Source organism: Otolemur garnettii, unplaced genomic scaffold (genome assembly GCF_000181295.1).
Source record: "Otolemur garnettii isolate 467f Iridium unplaced genomic scaffold, OtoGar3 scaffold00130, whole genome shotgun sequence".
Taxonomy (NCBI): Eukaryota; Metazoa; Chordata; class Mammalia; order Primates; family Galagidae; genus Otolemur; species Otolemur garnettii.
The window spans coordinates 996,392-1,014,497 of NW_003852525.1; the positions used below are offsets into that span (position 1 = coordinate 996,392).

An 18,106-nucleotide genomic window follows, 5' to 3' on the forward strand; every position below is an offset into this window, starting at 1 on the left:
GCGGATTATTTTTGTTCAGTTGAAAATCTATGATTATATTTCTAAGTGGAACAGAATGCACACCCATGAATGACCCGCTCACCATTTATTGTCCAGTTGTCTCTCCTCCGATCTGTCATCTTTCATGCATTTCTCGTGGGGTGCAGCTGTCTAAAATACAGAAGTGCCGTTGCTGAAACACCTGCCTCTCCCGACTCAGAAGGGGGCCTGTCCTTGTAGCTCAGCTACTTCCAGGAACTAGAGATTTAAGCCAGGGTAGCATGTTAATAATGTTTATAACTTTACTTATCCATCACAAGCACTTCTATTTTAATGCACAATTATTTTTGCAGTTAAGCTGCCGGGAGTAAGAACCTACATTGATCCCCACACCTATGAAGATCCCAACCAAGCTGTCCATGAGTTTGCCAAGGAGATAGAAGCCTCTGGCATCACCATCGAGAGAGTCATCGGAGCAGGTGCGGCAAGGCCCGTGATTCTGACTTTGAACTTCTGCCTGCGCTATCACATGTGATGTATCTCAGGGCTGATCCAACACAGAATGCCTTTCATCCCTTGGAATTGACTAGCTTTCAAAGTGGGGTATAATTGATCACATTTTAATGCAACTTTCCATGTGGCTCATGCTTAAACCAGCAAATGTCTGGTTTATGGAATAAGAAACTGACAAAAGTTCTATTTTCAAATAGATAATATGTCACCATTTACTACATGTATAGAGAGAATTTGTAATACCCTGAAGTATTTACATAATTCATCTCTGCCTTATTTTTTTTTATTTTTGTCTGACTATGACCTTTGTTCTTTTCTCTTCTTATTAATTATACTACTAGAGTAGAAAGAGAAACAAGAAAATGTATGTTTTAGTCAGTTGCTTTTCTTTTATTTCTTATGCTTTCATTAAGCTTTTTGTAGGTGAGATGGATGGAGCTAATAACCCCAAAAATGTTTTAGGATCTTGGGCAGATGATTTTTCCAAACATACCTTTTATTTTTATGAACATCGATAATGAAGTTTACACTCCCCTTTTTGGCTATTTTTTTTTTTTTGGTCTGCTTTAATATTCTCAGAGAGCATTATTAGAGTAAGAATTGCAAATGAGTTTGTACATTTTCCCTATCTTTATCACAAGGTGAATTTGGTGAAGTTTGTAGTGGACGTTTGAAGTTACCGGGAAAAAGAGAATTACCCGTGGCCATCAAAACCCTCAAAGTGGGCTACACAGAGAAGCAGCGCAGAGACTTCCTGGGCGAAGCCAGTATCATGGGACAGTTCGATCATCCTAACATCATTCACTTAGAAGGCGTCGTGACCAAAAGTGAGTGCGCTACACGGGCAGGATGTGTGTGTGTGTGTGTGGGCACACTGTATGTATGTGCGGACACACTGTGTGTATTTGCGGGCACACTGTGCATGTGAATGTGCAGGCACACTGTGCGTATGTACGGGCACACTGTGCGTATGTGTGGGCACACTGTGCGTGTGTATGTGCAGGCAGACTATGCGTGTGTATGTGTGGCACACTGTGTTTATGTGCAGGCACACTGTGCATGTGAATGGGCAGGCACACAGTGCGTGTGAATGTGCGGGCACACTGCGTATGTGTGGGCACACTGTGTGTGTGTATGTGCAGGCAGACTATGCGTGTGTATGTGTGGCACACTGTGTTTATGTGCAGGCACACTGTGCGTGTGAATGGGCAGGCACACTGTGCGTGTGTATGTGTGGGCACACTGTGTGTGTATGTGTGTATGCATGGGCACACTGTGCATGTGTATGTGCGGGCACACTGTGCATGTGTATCTGCACATCATGAGCATCTGTCTAGGTGATGCCTAACTTTAGAGAGAAACAAACCATTGTGATAAATTAGTTTCTGTGACGTCAATATTTTCCCCCCCGTTTTAGTATATTTTTCTCAGAGCCAGTCAACAAGGAACCTGAATTTTTATTTATTTATTTTTTTCAAAACACATCTATTAACCCATTGACTATGACTTGTGTCCCATAAAAAAGAAATGTATCCAGATGAATGAATCAGTACGGTGGAAAGCTGGCAGGTAGGATGGAGGAGAGAATGGTGAATTCACACCTGAGGGTCGCAGTGCACACTCTCTGGAGGAGGGACACACTTACAGCTTCGACTTAAACTGCACAAAGATAATTTATGTAGCAAAACTGCTTGTCCTCCTGTAATACACTTAAATAGAACATAAAAATCAAACGACCAAGTAAAAGGCAGTGAAGTGACCAACATCTGTTTTCTACGTCCCTTTCAGCTTTTACCCTGATGGAATATTAACTTCAAAGTTTTGATTGAAGTATTACAGTTTAACGTTTAATGGAATTGCTATAAAAATTGAAATATCACCTTTTAAGCAGATCCACTTTCTTTAATTCTTTTCTTTTTTTTCTTTTTTTTGAAACAATCTCACTATTTCGCCCTCTATAGAGTGCTGTAGTGTCACAGCTCACAGCAACCTCAAACTCCTGGGCTTAAGAGATTCTCTTGCCTCAATCTCCCAAGTAGCTAGGACCACAGGCACCCACCACAATGCCTGGCTATTTTTTTGGTTGCAATTGTCCTTGTTTAGCAGACCCCAGCTGGGTTTGAACCCACCAGCCTCAGTGTATGAGGCTGGCACCATAACCACTGGGCTACGCGTGCCGAGCCTTATAAAAGATATTTTAATTGTTCTACAACAGAAGAAAGAGGAAGATCTATAAAGCAAATCTAGTGTTTTATTAAAAAATATCTAAACTTTCACATCTGTTTTAGTTTGTTTGTCTTGTAAATGTGTTTTTGTGGTAAGCCCCCACATAAAAGGATTTTAAACATTTTTCATTCACCCCAAGGAGTATTTAAGTGGCACGTAATCGAGACCTTCACTTTCTCTTGGTGCACTGTTCTGATTCCTTATCTTTTATGTCCTACATACCGCTCAGTAAAATTATGTAACAATTTTGGCAGGGATTATTTTCCAGACTCTATTTCAGTGAAGTTGTTTGACTTCACTTTTTATTAATCAAATTCTAAATTATATATGCCAAGCATACGTGCCAGCAATGTGTTGTATTCAATAAATGTGCTTATTTAATTGATTGTATATCCACGTATGCTGATTGGATTTTAATTACAAAAAGCAACACAAAAACACAAAAACAACAAAACATTTTTACAATAAAGAGATGTGAAGAAAACAAAATAATTACCTGTGATGTAACAGGCCAATTTCTAACTCATAATTCATTTGCGATCAGTCATAGCTGAGAAGGCAATGCCCTCTCATGAGTTCTAGAGAAAGATTCCATGAAGAAGACGGGAATTTTGACTCAGCCTGAATTTCTGGGGGATTATTTTTCTCCATAGGTCAAAGAGATACACATCTCTGTAAAGATGCTCATGGAGGCATGCAGCAAAGGAATAAGATAACTCGCAGACCCCTGGGCTTCTTCACAACTTAAGATGTGTTTCTTCCTCCTATTAAGTCCAGGCCCGTGGATTATTCTCTCCTTTATGGCAGCCCAGGCAGGGCATTGCTGAAGTGAAAAGGGATCTCCAAGGTCTTTTGAGAAAATCCGAGTTGCTACAGGCAGGAGGTAGAAACAAGAATGAGGCAGGCAATGAAAAGGATAAAAGAAAAAAAAAATGTGTTTTTCAACAATTGTTTCCTTTGACCAATGTGTGAAATTATTGAATCCTTGAAACTTAGAGAATCTGCTGTGAAAAATAAAATCAGAACTTGAATGTGACTTTTTTATCTAAGCAGAAGGACTTTGACAGGACATTGGTGATAACATGTGGTTCTAGGTATTGTGGGAAAAGAATCGTTAACAAAGACTGAGGGGACGACCGGCTAGGCAGAGGGTTATCTCCTGTAAACACAGTTCCCGATGTAGGATTGGGAGCAAGAGCAAGGACGGTGGATGAATGTCATCACCTCATCTCCTCCTTCATATGGCTGCCAAATTCAGCTCCATGAACGTAAACTCTGAGTGCGACTCCCATTCCCAGAGTGAACGTGAAGCTCTGTAGGCAGCTGGCCTGTCCCCTGCAGGAAGTCGAGATGACAGTGTCCGACCAGGGTGACCGTCATCTCACAACAGGGCAGGCCACACAGTCTTCACACGGGACTACGGGTCCAGAAACCAGATTTGAATGTTGGTTCTGCCATAAATGACTGCGTGACTTTGAACAACTTAGTCAAGCAATTAAACAGCCAGAACCTCAGCTTGTACATCGTGGTGTGTGGTGAGGATGCCTCACAGGGTTATTGGGGAGAGGACAGGGATTAATACAAGTGTCGTTTAGAAAAGACATGACAGAGTGAGAGCTTAGTAAATACAACGTCATAACTTACCCTTTATCCGTCTTCCTATGATCTGAACTCTTCCACCCGATTAATTCTTAGTCCACTTAACCTCCCTCCATTTCACCCCACCTGAATCACCTCTTCCTGGGAAACTTACCCCCTCAGGCCCGCTGCCTTTTCAAGCTCTTCAAAACTCTCCTCAAATTCCTTCCACTCCGTGAAACCATCGCTCACCACTGTGTCCTGAACTTGCCTCTCCTTTCAAAACGGATTATGTGGAAGTTTTTGCACAGTCTGTGATGTTCCTTCATTTGATCCAAAAGTTGTATTCTAATATTCCACTTAATTTTGTTTCTTTCATGTCTTTCGTTGTTGTTGTTGTTGTGAAGTCATTTGTACATAGATCATGAATACATTTATGCCATTGTGGGATTCAATGTGTTGATTATTCGTACAAATTGGAGAACTTCATTTAAAAAAAAAGAAAAAGGAGGCTTGGGCAGCACCTGTGGCTCAAACTAGTAGGGCACTGGCCCCATGTACCAGAGGTGGTGGATTCAAACCCAGCACTGGCCAAAAAAGAAAAAATGGAGACTTTACCTCTTTTATCTTTCACACCTGTTTTTCACCTCACTAGCCAAAAACAAAAACTGTATGCTCCCTGAAAATACAGATCATGTCCCCATGGCCTAAATATTTATGCAAGCAGATCGTGCCTGACCTATGCCCACCCAAAGTCACCCTTCTTAAACTCTTTGAGCCTCAGTGTCACAGAAAAAGGGAAAGAAGAGTTTAGCTTCTCATGGAGATGAAGAGATTGCCTGCATCACACATGTGAGGGGGCTGGTGTGCGTGTGAACAAAATAGCAGGTGTAATTATATTACTGTGTTTATTTTTATCTGTTGAAGCAAATGTACCACATAGAAGCAGACAACAGGCATTATTAGAATTAACACTTCCGTACGTTTACAGACCCTGGATATATTGCACAAGTTCAGACTGAGATAAACAAAGACAACTCCTTTTACTGATGCAACTAAATTCCATGTATTTTATATGCACTGAAACCTTTATTTTTCAATATCCACAAAAGACTCATACCAAAGTCTATGAATTCTAATCTAAAAAAAATGGCACCGGAGCTGGGAAGATAGTTTTAAATTTCCAACCCCCAAATCGAATATTTTTTAAATGAATTTTTAAAATCAAATTATAGCTGTGTACATTCATGCAATCTTGGGGTACAATGTGCTGGTTTTATATACAATTTGAAATACTTTCATCAAACTGGTTGGTTTTATATACAATTTGAAATACTTTCATCAAACTGGTTAACATAGCCTTCACGGTATTTTCTTAGTTATTGTGTGAAGACATTTATATTCTACACCTAGTAAATTTAACATGTACCCTTGTAAGATGCACTGTAGGGTCCCACCAATTACCCTCCTTCCACCCATCCTCCCCCCCCTTCTCCTTTCCCCTTCTTCTTGGGCTATAACTGGGTTATAGCTTTCATATGAAAGCTACAAATTGGTTTCATAGTAGGGCTGAATACACTGGATACTTTTTCTTCCATTCTTGAGATACTCTGTTAGAAGAGTATGTTCCAGCTCCATCCATGTAAACATGAAAGAGGTAAAGTCTCCATCTGCTTTTCAATAATGTTGCCCACCAGGAGGCCACATGTGTATGTAAAGAAGAATGTAGATACTTCTTATGAAAATATTTCTTTACCTTCACTTTTCATTCGATAGAAGCTAAAACTGAATTTCCCCTTTGCACTTATAGGTTCTATTGTTCAACTTAGGAAGCCTTCAACTTGTTTTTAATTTACCATGTTGCAGCTCACTTCCTTGGTCTCCTTCATTTCATGCTCTCTGGTCTGACGCTAATTTATTTAGCAATTATTCTCAACCTGCAGCACACAGATAATGAGACATCAGTGCAACTAGATCTCGTGATTTTTCTGATTGGAGCTGAGGTGGGGAGTTTGAAGTAGCTCCCGTAGGGTTGGTGCCATTGTGAGTCTTCTTTCCATCAGTGCCTTGATGCCAGCAGCTTCAGCCCCCACCCCAAATTCCTTTTGTGATTATCGTGAAACAGGACCCATATCTCTCTCACACTCACAAATACGTATCTATACACGGGGAGAGGTCTGCGGCACTGCTGAGCTGTACCAACCATCATGTGTACATTGATTCTAGGGCGCTTTGATGACAGATGACGTAAAAAGCTGCAGGTCTCAGCTTAATGGACTCATTTGCAACGCAAGACACCTTGGTGTAACAGACACGGTGCCAGCGCTGACTATTTAATGACATTCAGGAAAAAGATTAAAAAGAGAAAAAAATCGGGCGGTGCCTGTGGCTAAAAGGAGTAGGGCGCCAGCCCCATATGCCAGAGGTGGTGGGTTCAAACCCCACCCTGGCCAAAAACTGCAAAAAAAAGAAAAAAAATAAATAGAGAAAAAAGTTGTAATTGTCCCATTTCAGCATCCTTAGCTCTAAGATTTCTTTTTATACCAACTGAAACGTTGTCATCTAAACTGAGTAACAGAGAATTTCTATCAAGTCTTAGACTTATGTACAGCAGTGTTGCTCTCTGAAGAATAATCTTAGTTCTCCTGGAAAATTAGTAAATTTAAACAAACCATTGGGATAACGGAGAATTATCTTTTTTTCTGTATTTGAGGACATGACAATGAGTGATCACTATGCAATTCTGGCTTATTATATGAATTTATAACTGTCTTTCACACACATCGCTGGCTCCACCTTGGACGGGAAAGCTCACCTCCTCCTTAGGCTGCATCCCGACTGTCTCCAACTCCCCCTCTCACCTGGCGTTTTCCCACCTTAGTTCACAACATCCCCACTGGCTTCTGGCAGATGTTGCTAAATCGATGCTTTCCCGTTTTATTGCCAAATAGCAAACAAAAAGCCCAGCAGGCACGTGCTTTGATACTGACCCTGATACGGTCTAGACGGCCACATTTCCATTTTCTCTTTCTGGAAACCTCTGCTGTATTCTTGCCCTGCCCTGGTGACATCTTCACTCAACCCTAGAACGTCCTCTCTGCTTTCTACTCGACCTTCAAGTTTAATTCAGATGTGACCTTCATCAGATCAGCCTCATTTAGCTTTATCTCTCCTTCATCCTGAGTGCCCGCCGCCCGGCATGGGGTTGGCCCTCCGTGCTGTGAACAGCAGAGTGGAGGAAAACTTCCCTGGTGTAAATTAGGATTCAAGCTTCAGAACACAAGCTTCAGAGGGCAAACATTATTCTTCTGCTCTTTGGGGCTTTAGTAGGTCCATGCACACATGTGTAGGAATTCAGGAATGTGTGGATTTTCAGCCACGGGCAGCTGTCTAAATGCCATTAGCATGTCGTGTGACACGTTAAGTCATAGTTTGTATCTGTGCGTATTTTACTCCCCTTTAAACTAAGACGGGTTTGTAAGTCCCTTGTGTCTGCCGCAGAGGAGACACATTAGGTACATTTTTAAAAAGACATAAATGAAGATAAAATAGTGAATGAATAAATTGCAGTTATTTAAATATTTTAAGCTAGTTAGAATCATATAGATTGTATTTTCACTTAGGAAAGTTTATAATATTATAGTGTTTTAATAAAAAAAATTAAAACTCATGGGAAAGAAGTTGCCTAAAAACCATCTCACAGGAACAGATGTGGATGGTGGGAAAAGGTGGGGCCAGAGGTGATTAGAAATCGCTGTTCCTGAGTATTCAGGAATTTGCAGGAATGAGTTTGGGAGGCCCAAGATCAGGCTTGGGCACCAGTCATTCAATTATGGACGTGTTATTTGAGATGCCTATTAACCATTACAGCTGTATACAGTTCCGTATAAAGTTAGATTATTTACCTTTCTTTAGTCCTGAGAAGTGCAAATAGTGTTTGAGGTGCAAACATGTTTGAATTTTTGTATTTCACAAAAAGAAATCAAATTCTATGAACCGGTGGTCAGCCGTGATAGAAATGAACAAGGTTAAAACTGAAGCAGAGGCTCGGCGCCTGTGGCTCAAGTGGCTAAGGCGCCAGCCACATACACCTAAGGTGGCGGGTTCGAATCCCCAGCCTGGGCCCGCCAAACAACAACGATGGCTGCAACCAAAAAAAAAATGGCCAGGCGTTGTGGCGGGTGCCTGTGGTCCCAGCTACTTGGGAGGCTGAGGCAGGAGACTCGCTTGAGCCCAGGAGCTGGAGGTTGCTGTGAGCTGTGATGCCATGGCACTCTACCCAGGGGGACAGCTTGAGGCTCTGTCTCAGAAAAAAAAAAAAACTGAAGCAGAAATGGAAGCCAGATCCTTGATTTGGGACGTGTTTCCCTTTGTTAGGTTATACATAGGGGTTTAATAAATACAAATAAAACATAGTTGGTTATAAGATATTTAAAGTGCTTCTCCTGAAAGAATCCACATTTCAGTCATCCTAAAGAAATACAGAACTATAGAAATAGAGATTTACTGACACATAGACGGGTTGTGAATAAATGAAACACTGTATTTTAAAGTTATTATTAGTAATAAAACTAAGTTGTAAGGTTGATCGTATTGAGATTCTCCACCTCCTCTGAAAAGGCAATAATTTCTGATTCCATAATTACTTATTGTATGATCTACCTTCGTTATGGTCCGAAAAATCTGAATTTGTTCTCAACTTGAGAAATGAATGTTTAATGAGAAAGTTTGTAAGCAATCTGAAGTGAAGAAAGATATTTTGGAAATAGACATTTTGCATTTTTATGCTCTTGTCTCAGGGGAAGTTATATGGGCTTTTGACATTATTGTATTTTTCTAAATTAAAATTATATAATTTGGGCCATGCCTGTGGCTCAAAGGAGTAGGGCGCCAGCCCCATATGCCGGAGGTGGAGGGTTCAAACCTAGCCCCAGCAAAAAAAACTGCAAAAAAATAAAAAAGAAAAGAAAATTATATAATTCTATAAATGATTTGCTCTCATGTGCTAGCCTGCAAACAGGAAGCTTGACAGAATTAAAATGTCTGAGCACCCCTCTAAATTCTGTCTCGTAGTTTTTTGTTTGTTTGTTGTTGTTGTTTTGTTTTCACTTTGTAATAAGCATAGATGTCCTATTTCCCGGTTGACCATTAACCGTGCATAATTGATTCACATATTTGTGTTATCCCAACCTTCCCATGGGGTGAGAATGGAAGTAATTCCACAGACTCCAAGTGTTACTATAATAAATAGAGCACAATCCAAGCAGGGTGGCGTAATGAAATAAAACTACAGACACTGAAATGTGAACAGAAGGTTACATTTAGTCATTTGCAAGTCTTACAAAATGTTCCTAAGAGAAACTCAAGGACACTTGTTTTCCCGTGAATTACGATGCTTCTAATGAAATGCTCCATGGTAGCCCTAAGTGGAATGAGCCTGTTGACGATCTAATGGTTTCAGAAAGGCAGATGGTATGAATGCAAATAAAATAATACATCCAGATTTAGCTGCAACTCTCGTGGTGTGGCCCAGTTTAGTGTGCCTCTGGGGATATTGCTGAAATGCAGGATCTGTTTCAGAAGATCCAACCAGGGACGGAGACCCTGTATTTCTAACAAGGGTCTTGTCCAGGACACAGCTCACATTGGTCTCACCTAACTTTGAGACACCTTATGGAAATTATGTGTATTACCGGGAGGGAATATTCTCTTCTTTCTTGGAGACCCGTGATGGATGTTAGCACCAAAAAATCCTGTAGTAAGGAAACAAACTCTTTTTTTTTTAATTGTGGCAAATGCACACACGCGCACACACACACTCACACCCCGTGAGATCTAGCCCCTTAAAATTATTTTAAGTCACCGGTGCAGTGTCGTTAATTCTAAGTGCCAGGTTGCATGGATGCCCAAAACATCTTCATCTTGTAGAACCATAATTTTTCACTCATTGAACAGCAAGTCCCCACCTCCCTCTGTTCACCACAGACTTCTGAGAGCACATGTATAAGTATTGACCTTACGTGAATAGTATGTCTGCGGAGAAGGTTAATTCCTAACAGTTTGCTGTCAAGGTTGAATAATGGGTTGAGACATAATCATGATTGCCAAACAGTTTGTATTGAAACAAAAAGGGAATATCTATGAGATTTTAAAATGAAATTAAAACTTCAAGTAAATATTTGAGATTATGTATAGCCCATACAGTACGGAAGAATGAGGAGCAGCCTTCACATTCAGCTTGATATAAATTTAATTCCCAAGTTCACTTCTTATGTGACTTGTTCTTGTCAACCAAGTAAAGTATTGACTCTTTCAAAGGCTCATTTTCTTTAGCTGAAAAATGTTTATTTTGCTATCATGGTTATACATTTTTAATAAAAATTAATTATAACAGTGCCTTGTCAAGAGGAGGTGTTCCATAAATCAGTAAATTAGAGTTCTTTTATGATTATCAGTAATACGGGTGAATTCCACAAATAATGTGCTTCTAGTCCTACTTAGACTCTGCCTGGGCTAGGCCCTAAATAAATAATATCAATTAATATAAAAACTACTCTGTAATTAAAATCAGATTTGACATGCTTTATGAGCTCTTTTTACATGGATTTTTCATAATATGCTTTCAAAACTAGTGGCAGATTTACTCTGTATCTGTACTTCAAGCAGGATAATGGAAAGTGATTTATACAGTTTTATTGAATTTACAAGGGCTAGAGTAAGCCGCGTTAATTATTGCCATGTCATTCCTGCAGGCTCACAGGAAGTGAGACAAAACATAAGCCAAACTAAATGTAATTAGCATTAAAATGACTTTAGCATGAAAGATAATCAAATGGGTCCCGAAGTGTCTCTTGTTGTCAACACTAGAAGAGAAGATCATACTTGTTTGCAGACATTCCTGGTAATTGCTCTCCCCCATCATGTGAAATATGAGAGATGCTTTTGGTCCCTATCATATTTCTCAAACAACTTTTTTATTTTTGACATCACAACCTCCACTGTCATAAATAATTAGTCTGGCTTTTAAAACGAGGCGACGCTAGCTGCAGATCTTCCAGGATGAAGGCCAGCTGCCCATCTCCCTAACAAGTAATCACTTTTCCCTTCCCAGTGGGTATCAGTTAATGCGAACAAGGTGCCCGGCTGTGCACGCTCTTGACAGTGGGAATGGTAACGTCAGTGAATTGAGGTTGAATTTAATACACAAATTTCCCCAAGAAAGAGATATTTTACATGGAATGCCATCCAAAGTATGTTCACTAGACATGAGCTGCAGCTCCTGGCAGTTTCTGGTTTAATAAACAAAAAAGTCCAAGCCTTGGTCCCTGCTTGGTCTTGATGGGTTCCCTCTCGAGAACACCCCTCTGCCTCTGCCGTGCTGCCTTCTCAGGAACAGTCCCGTTTCATCACAGGAGCCCCTGCACCTGAGGTTCAGGCTGGAGGACGTGGCTGGCTCTGTGCTCATGAATTCTCACTTAAGGCAGTCGTCTACAAGTGTCATGTGAACTATTTTAGACAGATTTTGCATTGACTTTTGTAAACTATGAAGGAGACAGGGGAAATTGTAATGGGCTTGTCATGTTACTTTAAAAGAAATGTGGCCTCCAAGTGAGAAATTAGAACTTCCTACTGTATTATTCTAAACAGTGAGATTGAAGAGAGCTTGAAATAGAAAATCTTATTTCATCACCATTAATTGTTTTTCATATGTAATGTCAAACTTTCTCTCTCTCTCTAAAGTTTATTGATGTATATATAGTTTGTGAATATATATATATAAAGTTTATATGAATATATAATCTTTCTATATATTTGTACTTCTGGATAATATGATAGGTCTAAGTAGTCAAGCTCTAATTCTATGTCCTGAGTTAATCAACTTTCAAGTAAAATACAGATGCCCCTCTAGAGAACACCATAAATTAATCATGATTTAACAAAGCCTAGATGTTTCACAATTGTGTAGGCCTTGTTTCTCTTAATATTATAAAAACTTAATGGGTTTATGAGATAGTAACTTTGAGGTCATAGGTCTCCTTTTTCTTAACTCAAAATGTTTTAAATTGATACTTACATTTTGAGTAGTATATTTTTTTTTAAAGAACAGAGGGACAAATATATTATTGTGGAATGATAAATCTAGTAACTATGTTTTAGATATTTTCATGTATAGAGAAGATTTTTTATCTTGTACTTCTTTTTTTTTTGGCAGTTTTTGGCCAGGGTGGGTTTGAACCTACCACCTCTGGTATATGGGGACGGCGCCCTACTCCTTTGAGCCACAGGCGCTGCCCTTATCTTATACTTTTTATCTCATATTACATATATACTACATGTAAAGAATCGCAGTTTTATAGAAGATATGATCTAGTCTGTTCATCAACTTATACTTAGCAAGAATGTTAACACAGGGATAAGAAGTTGATGAAAATTTATAAAATAATAAGAATAGTTTTCTCATATATAAAATTCTAAGTAATAGGCATTGATTCGAGGTGCCTTAAATAGCCATGTGACTTGGTAGATGCACTTTGTAACCCTATGAGATGTGTCATCACTATCCTGATTTTAGAGATGTGAAGACTGAGCCACCGAGATGATAATTAACATGCCCAAGATCACAAGATACTGGGTGATGTAGATTTGAAAGCCAAGAAGGAACATGGCTCCAGAATCTGTCTTGTTAACATCCAGGCTGTACCTCAGGGTCAGTGTCAGATGTGAAAGGAAGAAAATTCCTTCCGTCAGAATGGCAAGTGCTCAGGAAAGGTTCACCACAGCCCAGGAATTAGAATAGGGCATGGAAGGCTTGACACCCTTAGCACAGTGGTTATAGCACCAGCCACTTGTACCAAGGGACGGTGGCGGGTTGGAACCCAGCCTGGGCCAGCTAAACAACAATGACAACTGCAACAAAAAAAATAGCTGGGCACTGTGGTAGGCGCCTGTAGTCACAGCTACTTGGGAGGCTGAGGCAAGAGAATCGCTTAAGCCCAAGAGTTTGAGGTTGCTGTGAGCTGTGATACCACAGCACTCTACCAAGGGCAACATAGTGAGACTCTGTCTCAAAAAAAAAAAAAAAAAAAAGAAAAGAAAAGAAAAGAGCACTGAAGAATGAAAAAAAGAAGAAACATGGAAGAAGAATTTCTTTTTTTTTAAATTTTATTAAGTCAAATACGCATAGATCATGAATACACTCATGCATATGTGGGTTACAATGTGCTGATTTTTTTTTATACAATCTGATGTGGTTACATCAAACCAATCATCATAGCTTTCACCTCAGTTACTTGATTATTGTGCCAAAACATCTATGTTCTACATTTCACAGCTTTGACTTGTACCCATAAGTTTTTATTTAGAATTGTGATAAAAATGAATTATGTTCTGAGTGTCTTGCTGGTTATTATTTGATACACTGTATCATTAATCCATTAAAATAGAATTCACCTTTAAATGCATTTTCTACGTTAATTAGTTCCAATACTGGCAATCTTCTGACTCTGTTTATCTTTAAGGTCAATCTATGATTAACCTCCTGATAAATTTTTTTCACAACCTCCACCAATTGCAATTGGATCTTATCATGTCAGGAATTTTCTTGCTACTCAAAGGAGATACTTTATTAATGACTATGTATAATTTGGACACAATGTATACCTGTGGGTGAATTTCGTAGAGAAGAATGAAAAACTCAAAGGCAGCAGTTGATATGGTTCCGTTTTCTCTTCCAGGTAAACCAGTGATGATCGTGACCGAGTACATGGAAAATGGCTCATTAGACACATTTTTAAAGGTAGGATTTGGGCTGACTTTAGTTATTCAAAATGATATTTATAGATTAGCTGTGATGGTGTAATCGAAAAGTTCAAAACTTTAGTTATAAACAGAATAGAAATCTATGGAGTCAATAATTATACTGCAAAACTAATGTTGTTGTGAAAATTGTCCTTTTCAGAAAACTTACGTGATTTATCCTACAGTTTTAATTACATGTTTATTTACAACAACAAAAAAAATAGTTAAAAAGGCATGAAAGAAGGGAAGAAGAAAAAAGAGAAGAAAAGAAAAAAGAAAAGGAAAAGGAGATAAAAAACTTAGAACTACTTACATTTCTCAAAGGACACCATGTCAGGCAGAGGGAGAAAAGTGTCTAAAGGACTCATGCAAATCCTTATGCAGGTGTCCAGTGGGCATGTATAAAAGCTCACGTGCCAGGCACTATACCAAGGGCAAATCAGTAATAATAATCAATAATCAATCAGCCACTTAATAATCAATAGCCAATAGAAAAGTGTCTAAAGGACTCCTGCAAATCCTTATGCAGGTGTCCAGTGGGTATCTATAAAAGCTCACCTACTGGGCACTCTACCAAGGGCAAATCAGTAATAATAATCAATAATCAATCAGCCATTTAATAATCAATAGCAATAGAAAAGTGTCTAAAGGACTCCTGCAAATCCTTATGCAGGCGTCCAGTGGGCATCTATAAAAGCTCACCTACTGGGCACTCTACCAAGGACAAATCGGTAATAATAATAATCAATAATCAATCAGCCATTTAATAATCAATAGCAATAGAAAAGTGTCTAAAGGACTCCTGCAAATCCTTATGCAGGTGTCCAGCGGGCGTCTATAAAAGCTCACCTGCTGGGCACTCTACCAAGGACAAATCGGTAATAATAATAATCAATAATCAATCAGTCATTTAATAATCAATAGCCAATATTGTCAGATCATCTGGGTTTCAGGAATATATTTTTAATGTGCAAATCTCCCAATTTTAAATGTCGGAAACTCACTTTTTAAAGAAATAGCTTGTGTTAGACAATGTACCACCCTTGACTAAACCTATAGGCTGGCTTTTCATAACTTCGTTATATGGGCTACTGCTACTGATGACACCAAGGGGTGGGCGATGGCATTGGTGGCAAGTATAAGAAGGACGTGGGCAGTGAACAGGCTCATGGTCCACTCATGAGCCAGAGTTTCTTTCTCATCTCCAGCCTCTTCCAGATTCTGTTGCCAAATGTCACATCCATTCCTTCAGGCTCTTTAGTCTCTTGGTATTGATTAATTCATTTCAGAATAATTACTGGTTGGACCTTATGGGTCTGTGTGACGGCGTTGAGCTCAGTGCCCTGACAGACAGGAGACGTCTGTGAACGGCTGACCTTGTCCTCACTGCTGCCCAGTCGTCCCCTCCCTTCTGCTGCTGCAGAAGTTCCTGTGCCCTCTCTGGCCACTTGACATTTACCTGAATATGCCCAGCCAGCCGGCATTGTTCAAGTCACCCCCCAAAAGTACAGTATTGACTCACAGCAGGTCGCAGCCTGGGGTGATGAACAGACTCCCGGCGTGACTGAGAATAAAGGAGTCACAGGGCAGAAAAGATCCCAGAGCGGAATCTGACAAGGCTCTCAGTGCCTTTATCTGTTCTCAGCAGACAGGGGACAGATAAACATCACCACGTCAGCTGTGCCTTTTCCAACAGTTCCCATCCTCCCTCAGGTAGAAATCGCATATGAATTTTAATGAGGGATGTTATTAATGTGGGAATTGAAGGAAGAGCCCTCTGTACTTCCCCCAGCGACTGCTGCGGCTGGGCTGATATTTCGGCATTGTCTCTGCAGAAGAATGACGGGCAGTTCACGGTGATCCAGCTCGTGGGCATGCTGAGAGGCATCGCCGCGGGAATGCAGCACCTGTCAGACATGGGCTATGTGCACAGAGACCTGGCCGCTAGGAACATCTTAATCAACAGCAACCTCGTGTGCAAAGTGTCCGACTTCGGGCTTTCCCGGGTGCTGGAAGATGATCCCGAGGCCGCCTACACCACCAGGGTAAGATCTGAAGGAATGCATTTCTGAAACACTGCACCAGAGGCATTGAATGTTTAAAGATTTTAAAAGAAATGGCAAAAGGACATCATTGCTCCAGCAAAATCAGGAACAGGGAGTGAGAGAATTAAAAGTCCAGGTGATTCATCTATGTACCAGCAAATTCGGACATTAAACTCAGATAAAAATCTACTCAGCTCCAAGTCTTAAATTCATTTTTCCTAAAGATACTAAAAATTAGAAATTGACTTCAGAATGGACACAGACACGTAAAAATCATATACAACCTAAATGTAAATGGAAAAAGTTGAACAGAATCTTGTATACTAACAGCAATAACTGTCTGTGTGGTCGATGGGACCCTCACACATATGCACATGTGAGTCCGTGGGAAATCGTGGAGCAGCTGAACTCTCTGCACCCTCCTGTCTTCACTCAGAAAATAAATACAGAAACATAGCAAGATAGACAGTTTACTGTTTATGGTTTTAAAAGGGGGGAAAGAGCTATTTCTTCAAAAAACTTCATTTATGATATGGAATATGATAATGTCTACTTCCTTTTCTAAAATACTATGAAAAGGGGTAAGCCCACATGTATGGAAAACTGGTTACCAATGCATATTGTCATCATTAGCTTAAGTCAACACTTCTCCAGCAAAGTAATTGCTTATTGGATTGATGTGGAAGATAATTTACAATTTTTTCTATGAAAAATGGTAGATATTACTCCAATAGTATTTAATGGACAGACATAATATTGAACTCCTCAAGTTGGAATTCCTCATGATAAATGACATTGTTTAATTCTAAATGTTTTCCATGTCATCAAATTAGATATACTCATTGCGTAAACCCCTTTTGAAGATAGAGATTATTATTATATTCTTTGCACTAATTTGATTAAATTTTGCTTTGGTACAGAAAAATATCTTTGTCATCCTTCAAAGATGCTTATTTTCTTATTTAACTCAAATAAAAATTATATCTACTGTTAGGCTGAAAGTTATTTTTCATAGATTGTAAGTAAATTACAGGCTTTTTTTTTTTTTTTTACATTGTTGCTTGATCGAGACTAACTCATATAAACAAACAAAGTCCGTCATAGGTCAGCTTGATCAACAGATTAATTGACAAGATACCTTTTCTCTTGTAGATCTGACTGTTACCGCCATGATCTGCATTACATGAAATCTCAATTAAGAAGTCTCCTGTGACTAGAGTCACCTTTAATAAACTTAGCCTAACCAAGACCAAGATTATAGAAAATCTTTGCCAATATGATTGGCTGGAGTCTTAGTTAAGCACCAAGAGCAGATTTTTTCAAGGTCTGTGTCAATGGGTTGGATTGCAGGGTCAGAGAGAGACAGGGACCCTGTGATGAGACCCCCTCCTCGCCCACCACAATACCTAGTCCTCGGAAATGGGGTGTGGCGGCCGATTATGGAAAATCAACGTAAGAGATGAGAAGATAAGGGAACTTCAGATAATTATAATGACACATATGATGGTCCGTAGACCAGGAGAAAAATGATGGGCTAAAGTTTAATATAATCAACAAGGACAATTCTAAAAGTTGATCACACATTACAGAGAATCTGGGCATAACTCAGCTTCATCCTGTGATCCTGTTGAGGAATATTTAATCAACAAAAGTAAGATTCAGGAAAGGCTTCAAATGGCATTGTAATACATCTAAAGAGCCCACAATTCAAACTTTATTTCAACTCCACAATAATTTCAGCCACCACCCCACATTATCATTTCTCTATATATACTAAAACACTTGTTAATAAGCAGCAATGTAGATCCCAGTTTTCTCCCACCTTTCATGTGATTAAAGTCTTCTCTTCCTGAAAAAAAAAATGGGAATCCAGACATTAGTTTTTTTACAAGAAAGTGTTCAAAACATTCACCTCTCTCACACAATATATATTTGCTAATTCAGGAAGTATTTGGTTATATAGGCTT

General features: G+C 39.4%; 1 protein-coding gene across 5 annotated transcripts in view; it reads left to right on the plus strand.

Annotated features, from left to right (window-relative positions):
* The window catches only part of EPHA5 (EPH receptor A5), a 274,814-nt gene that overhangs the window by 231,698 nt on the left and 25,010 nt on the right, over positions 1–18,106 (plus strand). For all 5 annotated transcript variants that reach the window (XM_023518199.1, XM_003798178.1, XM_003798179.1 and 2 more), the window contains 4 exons: positions 333–458; positions 1,134–1,319; positions 14,031–14,092; positions 15,930–16,139. In XM_023518199.1, coding sequence (XP_023373967.1) covers positions 333–458; positions 1,134–1,319; positions 14,031–14,092; positions 15,930–16,139 — 584 coding nt within the window. The remainder of the gene's footprint in view (positions 1–332; positions 459–1,133; positions 1,320–14,030; positions 14,093–15,929; positions 16,140–18,106) is intronic.